General features: G+C 39.5%; 3 protein-coding genes across 4 annotated transcripts in view; 2 read left to right on the top strand and 1 right to left on the bottom strand.

The window, feature by feature from the left end:
* Positions 1-28: 28 nt before the first annotated feature.
* Positions 29-7,575, top strand: sgsh (N-sulfoglucosamine sulfohydrolase (sulfamidase)). 2 transcript variants are annotated; one of them, XM_061050465.1, is made up of 10 exons: positions 29-337; positions 1,665-1,825; positions 1,912-2,017; positions 2,132-2,499; positions 2,671-2,752; positions 2,834-3,037; positions 3,920-4,086; positions 4,183-4,400; positions 7,079-7,264; positions 7,414-7,575. In XM_061050465.1, the coding sequence occupies exons 1-9, from the start codon at positions 259-261 to the stop codon at positions 7,260-7,262; spliced, it is 1,569 nt and encodes a 522-aa protein (XP_060906448.1). In that variant the 5' UTR covers positions 29-258; the 3' UTR covers positions 7,263-7,264; positions 7,414-7,575. The 2 variants fall into 2 exon arrangements, with proteins under 2 accessions (XP_060906448.1, XP_060906438.1); XM_061050455.1 differs by lacking the exon at positions 7,414-7,575 and having other exon boundaries at positions 30-337; positions 7,079-7,393.
* A 148-nt stretch (positions 7,576-7,723) lies between these two features.
* On the top strand, positions 7,724-9,703 carry npb (neuropeptide B). The gene is made up of 2 exons (XM_061050549.1): positions 7,724-8,692; positions 9,159-9,703. The coding sequence occupies exons 1-2, from the start codon at positions 8,429-8,431 to the stop codon at positions 9,285-9,287; spliced, it is 393 nt and encodes a 130-aa protein (XP_060906532.1). The 5' UTR covers positions 7,724-8,428; the 3' UTR covers positions 9,288-9,703.
* A 127-nt stretch (positions 9,704-9,830) lies between these two features.
* The window catches only part of gnav1 (guanine nucleotide binding protein (G protein) alpha v1), a 30,472-nt gene continuing 26,732 nt past the window's right edge, over positions 9,831-13,570 (bottom strand). Inside the window, exon 9 of the mRNA XM_061050514.1 lies at positions 9,831-11,080. Coding sequence (XP_060906497.1) covers positions 10,890-11,080 — 191 coding nt within the window. The 3' untranslated portion in view covers positions 9,831-10,889. The remainder of the gene's footprint in view (positions 11,081-13,570) is intronic.

Raw genomic sequence — 13,570 nt, forward strand, 5'->3', positions numbered from 1 at the left:
CTGGAGATGGGCGGGGCTTAAGTTGTTTGAGGAAGAAGTTGAAGTGTGTACTGCGCCGTCGTTTTTAGGTGATAATGCCAGCTCTACCAGTTTATTTGTTACTCATGCTTTAATTTCTACGACAACACTTGTTGCATATATTTAATGCACTTGTTTTGACTTATTCGACATGTTTAAAAAGCCTAAACTGCGCAGTTTTAGAGACCTGTAGGCGAAATGTTTAGGTAAGACTGGAGAGAGGAAATCATCATCATCATCATGTTCAGGTTGATTTTTCTGATTTTGGCATCGTGTGGCATCGGAGAGTCAAAGAGGAGGAATGTCCTTTTAATAATTGGTGAGTGCAATTTTTTAATTTCGAGTCTAGTTTAAATAGTTTATCTGTTCATGTTTTATCAGGTTAAAATGCTTCAAATGCTTTGAATTTAAATGTAAAGTTTTTTTTCTGGTATTCAGCCACCAAGTACTGATATAACAGGGTGGACAGAATAAATTCAACACCTCTCAGTGTAATAATAACATAGTTTAAAAGCACCCACAAACTACACCTTCCAGTTGACTCGACATGTTGAAACAGCTTCAACAAAAGCAGAAGATCATAACCTTTATAGAGGTATGCTTAAGAGCAGAACTGTTTCATCTTAATGTCAGTACACTGTGATCATACTAACTCAAGAGAATCATATGGGATCAGATTAATTGTTTTGGGTCTTATGTTTGAAATAAATGTTGTAGAGCCGAACGATTAATCGGCTGGACGATAATATCGCCGATACAGCAAATCATGTGACTATCTGTATTGGCTAAGTTTATCTCAAATAAGTACCGATATATCTAGGCTTATTCAATTTAAGTTTATCATTCATTTTAGTATTTTTTTTTTTTAATGTTCATATCTAAATGTCTAAATTGGTGTTTCAGCAGTCTGTTGTTATTCTGGCCAATACAAGCTTTTGTTCAACTGTAAATCTTTTCCCCAAGTGTTTGTAAAATCATTTGAGGAATCAACACAATAAATGTCTTTATATATCTAAATCTATCCATCTCTTAAGATGAAAGATAGATCTAAGAAAGATATTTGTCGGTATATCGGCATCAGAATTTTCTCTCTTCCTAATATCAGTATTGGTATCGGCCCCTAAAATCTCTTATCAGCCAGTCCCTAAAATATTGTTCTCTAACAGAATATTTCCTTCTTTGTCATAACAATGACATATCCAAACATGACACTTTTGCCCCTATTTTATGGTGAATAGTAACTTTGTACTTAGGAGGAGTTAAAGCATCAGATATTACAGGGAGACAAATAGCATTTCTAGAGATTTAAAGTGAAAGAAATATAGATAATTACAAAACAGTCAAAATAAGCTACTACCTTGTTATAACATAGAATCCATTTTATGGATCAAGTTGATGTTTATAGTAATCAAATCTAGCCATGCAAAAATCTTGACTGATGTACAACATTGGGCACAAAGTCCAAATACGTCCATAGATATCAGAATAACATGTTTTTGTCATATTGACCTTATTATAAAATATAGAAGCTGTTGTGGATTACAGAGATGCCCACCATTCTACTCAAACAATATTTTTTACATATTATATATATTTACATCATGTAGTACAAAAGCTTAAAAAAAAGTACCATTTCTCTCTTCCAGCTGATGACGCAGGTTTTGAGACAGAGGTGTACAACAACTCTGTGGTCCACACGCCGCACCTGCGCTCTCTGGCCCAGCGAAGCCTGGTGTTCAACAACGCCTACACATCAGTCAGCAGCTGTTCCCCCAGCCGCTCCACCATCCTCACCGGCCTGCCACAGGTTAAAAAAAACACACAAACATGTGGATGTCTTGTTTTTCCTGCATGGAGTCACAGTATTAAGATATGTTGGATTTGGATTTACAGCATCAAAACGGCATGTACGGGCTTCATCAGGGTGTCCACCACTTCAACTCGTTTGACGGAGTGCAAAGTCTGCCGCTGCTCCTCAGAGAAGCAAACGTACACACCGGTAAATAAACAACTGTTTTTTTCTTTTTTAAAGACACACAGTCTTGCTTTTTTAAAATCACAATTCCCCCCCCTCTCTTTCTTTTCTTTTTTTTTTACCCCTATATTACCACAGGTATAATTGGGAAGAAGCATGTCGGCCCTGGCACTGTTTACCCGTTTGATTTTGCCTACACAGAGGAGAACAATTCTGTGCTACAGGTGGGAAGAAACATCACCCGCATCAAACTTCTTGTCCGCAAGTTTTTCCAGACCCACAAGGAGGAAGCGTTTGAAGAAAGGTCAAAGGAAGAAAAGAGTAAAGACAATGTAAATGAAGAACAAAGGCCGTTTTTCCTTTACGTTGCCTTCCATGACACCCATCGATGTGGACACTCGCAGCCTCAGTACGGAGCTTTCTGTGAGAAGTTTGGAAACGGTGAAATGGGGATGGGCAGAATACCTGACTGGACTCCAGAATATTACACACCAGAACAAGTGAAGGTCAGTGGTATGAAGTCATTTTTTTACTTCACGTTCCAACATGTGCTGCTGCTGTTAAACACTGGAATGAAATATAATGACATTTGCAACAATATCTGAATTTGTTTCATTAACTAAGATTGATACATAAACTACCTGAAATGTGGCCTGTCTTCATCTCTTGTGTTTAAGGTTCCTCCTTTTGTGCCGGACACACCTGCAGCACGAGCAGACTTGGCCGCACAGTACACAACAGTTAGCAGGCTTGACCAAGGCGAGTTACAACGATAAATAAATGAAATAGAAGCCGTTGATGTTAAACTCTCAGCTATAATGGTGTAAATCTTCTCTGCAGGTATCGGCCTGGTACTGCAGGAGCTCAGGGACGCTGGTTATGAGAACGACACGCTGGTCATCTACAGCTCAGATAACGGTATCCCCTTCCCGAACGGCAGAACCAACCTGTATCGCTCCGGGACAGCAGAGCCCATGCTGGTGTCCTCTCCAGAGCACAGGGAGCGATGGGGAGACACCAGCCAGGCCTACGTCAGCCTGCTGGGTAAGAGATGGATGCCTGAGAGAGGGAGTCATCTTTACTTTCTTCCAGAAAACAGGAAATAGATATAAGTTATTCTTGTCTTTATTTGTCTTGAAACTGCTCCGGTTTATTTTGGCACCAAACTGATGAACAAACAGGGAGGTCGCCATGTTTCACTGATGGCTCTCATCGGCCACAAGAGGGAGACTTTACAATGATGCATCAGCAGGAGGTTTCAATAGACTGAAAATGATCTCCTAAAGGGATAAAAAAAAAAAAAGTAATGTAAACAGGAAAATGACATAAATTAAACAAGTGAAATCTAAGAGAAGAAACAGTGATATAAATGTTTGCAGCATATTGTAATACACTGTAAATTCTTCAAAAATGAAAAATAGGTGTGTGATGAACATGAAGGATGTGAGATATTAACAATGTTTACTGTCTTTTTAAATCATGAACTTTTGGATACATGCAAGCAAGGATACTGGTGTGAACGGGCTAGCAGGGCTAAGCGCTCCTTATACAACTAGGATAAGAAACCTATTCTTTAAATAACTTACAACAGATTGGTTAAACTTTAAGTAGCTTCAAGACCACAGACTTTAGACCAATGACACAACTTGCAGACTAGAGATGTGAAGAAAATAAATTGACATCTCTTGATTTAAGAATCTATTTATCCTTGTTTAGTATAATCGATTGTCTTAAGCTAAAGAGACAGTGATTGAGATGCTAATTCTGCTGGCCCGTTATTGGCTATTTCCATCATGTGTTGGCATCAAACTAAAGTACTCAGATGTACACGCCGCTCCAGGCCATGACTTCTGATGTCTTTCTCACTATTTCGCTATTTAGAACTGTCTTTTCTTTATTTTTCTTCTCCCTCTCCTTTTTTGGCAGATATCACTCCCACCATACTGGACTGGTTCTCTGTTCCTTACCCCCCTTACAGCCTCCCTGGAAGCCCCACAACCCCGGTCCACCTCACTGGCCGCTCCTTACTGCCCGCTCTGGTCTCTGAGCCCAGCAGCTGGCACACAGTCTACGCCAGCCAGTCCCTCCACGAGGTCTGTGAGCTCCACTGTTTTCAGATGGACCTGATTGTGACTGAAAGATAGAAATAAGCATTAATAAAGGAACTATGACGTCTTTTTCATTTTCAGATTACCATGTACTACCCAACCCGCTCTGTCCACCAGGGGGCCTACCACCTTCTCCACAACCTGCACTACCGCATGCCCTTCCCAATCGACCAGGACCTGTACGTGTCGCCCACCTTCCAGGACCTGCTGAACCGCACCCGGCTGAGAGAGCCCACACACTGGTTCAAGAGTCTGCAGCAGTATTACTACAGAGAGCGCTGGGAGCTGTACGACTCCAGGTCTGTCACTGCACGAACATTTGTTATGAATCAGTTTAGAGGATATCTGGCAAATGACTGCAGATCAAATTCTGAACTGAAAACAATACATCTGTAACTTTAAGTATTGACACTTTATCTATTTCACAAGATTGGTACATAGGGGAAGAATAAATTCAGATAAAATACCATTCTGAGAAATCCTGCACACGCACGACACACGCTGGACGTGATTCAACAGAGCACCTTCAGTCACGAGCTGATCACCCCGACGAGCAGAACTGAAGTCCTTTCTATTAACTGCCATCAGACTGTTTAATGGAGAATAATGCACAATGAATACATGTACTCATATTTATTTATAAATACACTTCAACAGATGTTACACACTAAAGGTTTATTACATTTCTAGGATGTCTTTTATTTATAATTCTGAAATTTAAGTTTAGTTTTTAAACACTGATCTTAGTATTTAGGCACATAAAAACAAGACATCAAAAATACTATTTGTTTAGTTTTTATGTAGTGTCTCCACTGTGATTGCAGTTGCTGCAGTGACAATGTAATTTCTTGCAAAGGATTACTAAAGTATCAATCTATCTTAAAGTTGCAAGTAAACACCTACGAACTGTCTATTGGCAACCCAATGTCTTCGTGCAATGATAATAGTTTGTAGTTGTGCACTTGCATTTTTGATAATTACAAACCAGAAATTACTAAAAAAAAAAGTGTGCTTAGGACTTCTATTTTTGTTGCTGTGGTATCCAAACAGGCATCAATATCATTTGATTCTTACTAGTAACAAAGTTTAAAACTCTGGTATCGTCACAACCATTTTTCAAATCTTAATCCAACAGGCGACCAGACTGTGTTTGAGCCAGGTCCAATTTTATATTAAGCTTTAAATGACTTTAACAAAGGTCATTACATCTGTTAGAGAATAGGCTGAACTTCATCTGGCCTCAAAAACAACTTCCTGTTGCCAGCGTGAATGTTACGTTCAATATTATAAATATATTAAACCGTCAAGCTGACTCTTTTTTTGCTTTGATTTTAAATCCCTAAAATTCGATCCACCATTAGATAGAAAATTAAAGCTCCTAAATAGTAAAATTAGAGAATAACTTGACAACCCTGAAACAGAGTAGAGGGAGCACATCTCTCACCTTGCTGCGATGATTAAACTTCATGACCCTGTGACATCACAGTTAGGAGTAATTACATGTGAGGCTGCAGCTCAGGATTATACTGTGTATCATCTCAGGTTTATTCCTCAATAGATTTCAATATAAGCCAAGAATGATACTGCTGCATACAATCATGAGACTGGAGGTTCAGCTGTAAGCCACTAAAGTTTAAAACAGGCTCTTCTCTCTTTGCCGTCATTCTGACATGGAGGTCAACTAATGCTTGGGAGACGGGGGCTTGTACATGAACAGGAGTCCTCTTCCCCCACAGATCTCTACCAACCCTGATCTTCTCCTGCCTTTCCCTCTCGAACACTTCCATTGCTGAAACTATTAATAAATCAGTTGATTCACAGAAGGTTCATTAAGCTCTTATTAAACCTTGTTTTGTTTGAGTTTCTCAAGCAGGAGGATTATTCTTCTTCCTGTTTTTCCTGTTTGGAAATCAAACCTGTTTGAACAGCTGATGGTCAGACAGACAAAACTTTAGAAAATTCAGTTGTACCGAATTTAAGTATTTTTCAGACTGATAGACTTTTTTAAATACAAGACCATTTTGTGTATAAAGGAAGAAAGTACATCAACGGAGCATGAACATGTTTGTTTTCTGAGGTGACGAGCTGAGTGATAAACTGAGTAAAATGTTCGAGAAGAGCGACCAAACACTTTTTTTTTTTTTTAAGGTTTATGATCTGAAATGTTAAAGCTGCTGTGAGGAGATTTTAGCTTATTATGAAACAATCTGAAATTAATCTCAATAACTTTTTGAGCTACAAAAATAAAAACAGGCCCATAACTATATAGTTATATTTAATGCCTGTTACCGCGGTCGGGGGTAGGTGTCAGACGAGCAGATCGAAAGCTCAATGCAGAAACTTTTCCATGTTTAATTTTCCACTGAAAAGATTAACAGCAGCGAGTGAGACTTTTTACTGTTTAAAGAAAGTAGGATGAGATGTTTTTGTTACAAACAGAAAAGAAGCATGGGGTACCAAAGCCCCTCACAGGAGCTTTAACCAGAATATAATAGTTTCACAACTGACTGCCGACGTTGTGCTGAGATCATGAATTAGCTCAAAGTCATTATTTCTTTTGAATTTAATCATATTTGTTTACCATCAGACTGAGAGTCAAAGACATTTCTTAGTAATTCATTGTTTCAGGCTTGTTCTTTGTTCCTCTGGAGTGTCAGATGTGTAGCTTCAAAGGAGACTGAGATCATTTTTAGTACATTCCTACAGGGATTTTAGATTAGTTTGAGTTCTGGTATATTTAGATCCAGTATGTTTAAAGGAACATTTTGTACATTAAAATATATCAGAGATGTGTATAACTTCATCAGGGAAACTGGATCCTGGCGGCATAGAGAGCGATTTGAAACAGCTGTTAGAGCTTCATGTTGGGAATTATAACAGTAACACTTTATTTTACATTCAAGTATTAACCTTTGGCTGTGTGAAGGCACCGAGTCCGTTTAATGTTTTGATTTGAACAAATGCTCTACCATCACAGGGCAGACCCTCTGGAAACAAAGAACCTGGTATCAGACCCGTCCCACAGCGCTGTGCTGGAGAGCCTCAGGCAGAGTCTGCAGAAGTGGCAATGGGAGACTGGAGACCCCTGGGTCTGTGGACCTGACTACGTCCTGGAGGACAAACTGGAGCCACACTGCAGACCGCTCTACAATGGACTCTAATGGTATTTTTTACATATCTTGACTGACTTGATATCTGCATTAATTGAAACATTTTACTTAAATAAACTTCATTTTTATGTATTGTAAGTGTTGTTCTTTTGCTCAACAATAAAAACTAAACTTGAATTGCCTGAATCCCAAATGTTTTCAGCATATACGGTAATCACTGGACTTAATGCTACCAGATCTCCTAATGGATTTATGTCTGGTAGCCATCCAGACCCCCATCATTATCCTGCTTCATAGAAGGGCAACGTGGACGCAAACTACTTGACTGTTTATATTATTTAATTAAACAAATGTATACCCATTATTTTTGTTTAAGTCTCCATCTCTGTTCTCCTTCTGATCAGCTGATTACGCAGGATCAGGAGTTCATGACGCTTGACCGGTGAGGTCCGCAAATCAATCAGGAAAAAGTGTTTCCATTGATTGATCACAGCTCTACTTTGATGTGCAGATGCGTCACAATCAAGCCTTGTAAAAAGGTTTTGGTACAATCTAGATCAGTCGATAATTCACTTGTGTTTATTGATCTGTTATTTCTGTTGGTCCAATTGTGTCCATTTTCACTCATGTTAAAGTCTTTAAAGCCACATGGGCTAATTCTTGTTGTTCACCTATTGATGGTTAAGTGCTTTATTGGTTTAGATGCCTTTTATAAGTCCAGAGTCAGACAGACCATGAAAAATAAAGTCCACATCTCCTAATAGCTGTGACTTTTTAGAGTAAAAACAAGGAGTTATTTAAGAAATGGATAGCTCTCTATATTGTTAAAGTGTGACATAAAAACATATAGAACATTTTAACGTATATAATTGCTTTGTGATTAATAACTTTTGGGCTTTCTGGACATCTTTGAGTTTTGACGTCTTACGTCAGCCACTTGTTAATCCGTTTCACTTTTACCTTCTCAAACGTCAGAGAGCTGACGTCCCCATACATTTCCAACCCCCTTGTGCACTATACAACACACACGCCTGATCATCATCCGCCCACATCCATTGTGATTTGACGAACGTCCTGGGTCATGATAACGTCGCCTAGTCAGCCTTTATAAGAAGCAGAAAGTTTCCACAGACCAAACAAAACATTAAGTCAGCCAGAACAGACCGAGAGCAAAGCGCAATAGTCTTCTGCGTAAAAGTGCCAAGACGGTTCCAGACATGGAGAGGTCAGTCAGGTTTGCCGTGGTGTGTGTCGCAGTGTCTCTGCTCATCTCGTGTCCACCTGTGGAAGCCTGGTACAAGCAATCCACCGGGCCCAGCTACTACTCTGTGGGTCGAGCTTCCGGTTTGCTGTCCGGTATCAGGAGGTCGCCATACGTCCGCAGGGCCGAGTCCGAGGAGACGCTGATGGACAGCGGCGAGACAGCAGGTAACAACGTACTCCCAGAGACTAACAGGGAGATCTCCATCCTCAAAAGCATGGTGAGTACATTAAAGTACTATTTTTCTCCCTGCTTCTTTTCACATTTCATGTATTTCTTAAATTACACTGATGATAAAATGAAGAAAATGCGCGCGTAAATCTGCCTTTCCTTTTTAAACTGAGAGCCACATTTATGGATTTCCGCTTAAAATCTGAAAGTTAAAAATATAAAAGAGGCGACTGATTTTTGCCCTTTTCCAGGACACAAACGAAATTGACAGAATTGACAAATTTTTTGGAAAAGTTGAACAACTCGTGCTTAAAGGTGCAAACCACTGAACGCACAACATTCCGTCCCATAACATGTTTTTTTTCTTGCAGCAATAGCCTGCTTATGTTACGATGAAACGACATTTTTTAAATCGTTCTATTGGATTTCGTGATTTAGTTAACTAAATAAAAATATATGGTAGCTGAGTTTTTGGTCTTTAACGGTCTCATCACCTTTTTCTCCCCATCCTGCAGGCCATCTGCGTAAAGGACATCTCTCCAAACCTGAAGAGCTGCGAGCTGCTGCGGGACGGGACGGGCACCTTCCAGTGCAAGGCGGACGTCTTCCTCACCCTGGACTCCCTGGACTGCCTGTCCGCATAAGTCTGGTCCTCGACCGAGCCCCGGGAGCGCTTCTCTGGAAACGGCGAATTTTGAGAAAGGAAGGAGGGGTGGTAGAGTGTGTGGGGAGGGAGGCAGGGTGGATGAAGGCGCAGAGGAAACCCCTTCAATATCGACGATGGACGCTGCAGACTCTGAATGTTCTCTTATCTAAAGAAAAACAGACCACAAACGTTGTTCACTATTGTTTCGATTTCAACCAGTACTGTAAAAGGAAAAAAAAGAAAAAAAAGTATGAGATATATACATTGAAAACATCTTCTTCTTTGCTGTTTATCCCTGACATGTACCCACAGTTGGCAGAAATGTATTAAATGTCCTGAAATCTGACTGCAGAGCAAATTTCCTGGAAAGTACTTTAATTTATTTTATTTATTAAAACGAACAAACACTGGTAACCTGTTGTGTGGCTCAAGTTTGTCCTGAATGGATTCAAAATGGGAGAATATGGATCTGGACCTGTGTTAGTTAATACATCAATACATTTACAGTCTTCCTAAAACACAAACAAATATAATCTCTAAACACATTTTCCAGCACATCATTTATTTTGTATTGCAGTTTTAAGGACAACACAGTACAAACTATAAAGTCACAATCTGGGAATATGGTGCAAGAGAGTGTTGAGATTTTGGAACACACTTTAAAGAATGTAAAAATATACAAATATTTCAAACACCTTTTGAATTCCTCGACAGCAAAGACCCATCATCAAAAAAGGCACTTGAGGGTGTTTTTCTCTTTGTTTTCCCGTCAGTATCAGTCATTACCACATCTTGTTTATTACTGGAGTCAGAGGAGCTGGTGTGATAGAACAGCCCCCAGCAGGTTTAATGCCACACAAATCACAGAAGGTTTTTGTATTCTGGTCGACAAATCAGGTTTATGAGTGTGAGTGTTACATATATGAACAATAATGTTCGGGGGTTGAAAAAAAAGTGTATTAAACCCAAGTTGAGAGTCATGGGAACAAGTGACTTCAGCTCAGAACAAGTAAACACAAAGTGGGATGCATTAGGAGGGTGTGACGCACAGGAGGAGGACAGCAAAGAGACGCAGTGATGGATGAGCAGGCAAACACACTGAGGTATGCATGAGTGAACCCTACACCGAGGAAGTAACGGACAAACAGTAAATCCTCACACCTTCTGTGTCCTGCCCTAACACACACACACACACACACACACACACACACACACACACACACACACACACACACACACACACACACACAGAGGAAGAGATTGGCAAATAAATGGCATACTATCAATATTCAAAGGCATGATCTATCGTTCAGCAAAAACATTCCGAATGCCTATAGTTCTCAACACAAGGTTTTAAAATGAGACATTTTAGGGCTCAGCCCTGAAGATTTAATCAAAGAGGTCCTTCTCCTTCAGTGTTTTTTCTGAGCTACATAAAATAACAGAAGATGAAATGCTGCTGTGGCAAAGAGCGTCAGAGTCTTCCGAGCAAATTATCCTCACGTTCTTAAAACTTTTATCTTTCCATTTTTTGTCTCTTAAAATGAGACATCCAAAAGGTGGACATCACCAAATGTCCGGTGAAGATCTCCTCCTGCAGCTACAGGAGCGACACAGCCTCCAGGTTTTCTCTGATTATCGTGTCCATTACCACCTGGAAGACCACCTGGATGTTGGAGGTGTCGGTTGCCGTGGTGAAGTGGTGGTAGATGAGTTTGCTGGGCGTGGTGTTGAGTGAGACGAAGGTTGCGGAGATAAAGCGGGCAGCAGAATCCACGTCGCAGTCTGCACCTGGACGACAGGTGATGGGAGGAAGAAGAACACTTTAATGTGAACCCTCTGGCTTCATATATATTCAGAAATGTAGTTACGATAACCTATAAAGCTAAAGAACAGCTTACAGGGAGGACTATAAACCTCCCTACAGTCAATATATGAGCCGTCTGTTCTCAGGCAAGCACAGAGACTGTTGTCTGACCCGTCTCACATACAACACTCTGAGTATGAGCTTTTACCATCTGTCAGGTGATACAGAGCCCCCCAATGCAAACTGAATGGTTTTAGAAACTCTTCGTGGATCAACATTGGGATTACTTTTTCGTAAGGCTGTATGTGTTGTGCAGCAGCGTCATGGTGTTCCTCATACCGTCTCATCCTTTTGATCTTCTATGTTGTGTTTTATGCAGATCTTGTGCAGTATGGGTAATGTGCAATACATGTTATATATATATATGTGTATGTGTTGTTTTTTGGTTTGCATTGGTATGTGCTTCTCTGGATACATGTAGATTGTGACTGTTTGGTGTTATTTGGGAGGTTTCTGTGGCTCAGTTGGTAGAGTCGGTCGTCTCTCAACCAGAATGTTGGGGGTTCGATCTCCAGCTCATGCAGCAACAGGTCAGATGTAAATGGTAAATGGACTTGAGCTTATATAGCGCTTTTCTAGTCTTCTGACTACTCAAAGCAATACCACACGGCAGGTCACTCCTACCTATTCACACACTGATGGCAGAGGTTGCCATGTGAAGTGACCATCAGAAGTAACTCATTCATACACCCCCGACAAAGCAGCGGGAGCAATTCAGTGTTAAGTGTCTAGCCCAAGGACACATCGCACATGTTGCTGCAGGAATTAGTTGCTTCTGATGGTCACTTTACATCGCAACCTCTGCCATCAGTGTGTGAATGTGTAGGTGTGACCTGCGGTGTAAAAAGAACTTTGAGTAATCAGAAGACTAGAAAAGTGATGTTGCATAACTGTAAACATACTACATGATGAATAAAAATAATCTAAGGACAAGCAGTAGGAAAAAATGTACTTAAAAATGTAAAAGCAAAGTACACATGCTGCAGAAAAATGGCCTGTGTATCATATATTATATCTGACAATATTAGAATTTTAATACTGACACTATATTTAGGCAGCATTTACTGTTTAAGCTGGGCACGTTGGAGCTCCTTTATTTACTTTATTTATAATCTAACGTTGTTCATGAAGTGTAAAAATCTGTAAAAGTCACAAAATTAAACCTAGGGGACATTTGATGATACGTGAGAGGAGAAAGACATTTTTTGGATGTTTCTTTGTACAGCAGTCATAAAATGTCACGCTGTGAACAGTTGTATAAAAGCAATATCACACTCAGGGTTGTACTGCATCTCATCACGCCTGTTAGCATCATTGGCGAGAACATTAGTCTTTAGATCCCCGGATGGCTGAGGGGAAATCTACATTTTGTGAAATTCATTGAAATATTACATTTTAAATCTGGATATAGTTCAAAACGTGTGACGCTCATTTAGTCTAATATCAATGGTTTAATTTATGAGGGTGGTCTGAAGATTTAGTCTTTTTCATACATTATTGTAATAATTCATGTTCTGATGAGTTCTCTAGAACAAAGAGGACAGTCTGCTTTTCTTTTTAAGTGTCTTTAGATAACTTTGTTATGAATTGGTGCTATACAAATAAAGATTGATTGATTCTTGGACAGATGACAACATAGATCTTGAGCTGAGTGACTGCTCTCTGAACACTTTAATAATCAGAATCAGAAATACTTAGTTCCTAAGTTCCCATCTTTTCACCTGAATGCTATAAAGTACAACAGGTCTGTGACAAATTCAGATTATTGGATTATAAATAAGTCATTTTTTGGGAATATCAATCAATCAATCTTTATTTGTATAGTGTCAATTCATAACAAATGTTATCTGAAAACACTTTACAAAAGAGCAGGTAAAACACCTGACTCTTTCTTATATTATCTACAAATACCCAGCATTAATCCATCATGAGCAAAGTTAGAGAGGCCAGAAAAAAAAGGCCTTTAAGAGGCAGAAACCTCGAGCAGAACCAGACTCATGATGAACAGACAATCTGCTGAAACTGTGTTGGACTTTTAAAGAGGGAGATTCAGGAAGAGAGAGACAAATAAAGCAACTTTAAAAACTCTCTCTCTCTCTCGCCCCGCTTGCGTTCTCTTTTTTGTATGATATTTATTGAGTTATTCCAGTGTTTTGGTGTTGAATTATTAACTTTATCTTTGTATCATTTTTGTATTTGATTCATTTTGTCAGTGTGATGGCATAAGGAAACGTTTCCTTTAAATGTGTCTTCTGAATAATCCCGCAAGGGACGGACCATTTGAAGCCAGACATCCCTTCATTCATAATAACAATGAACAAAACAGATTTAAAGCTACATATCAGTTATAAAGGTGAAAGTATGTGTAGTATGAGCAGTAACAGCTAAATATGATAACACACTGATCAGTCTAG

The sequence above is a fragment of the Labrus mixtus genome, chromosome 2, assembly GCF_963584025.1.
Source record: "Labrus mixtus chromosome 2, fLabMix1.1, whole genome shotgun sequence".
NCBI classification, from domain to species: Eukaryota; Metazoa; Chordata; class Actinopteri; order Labriformes; family Labridae; genus Labrus; species Labrus mixtus.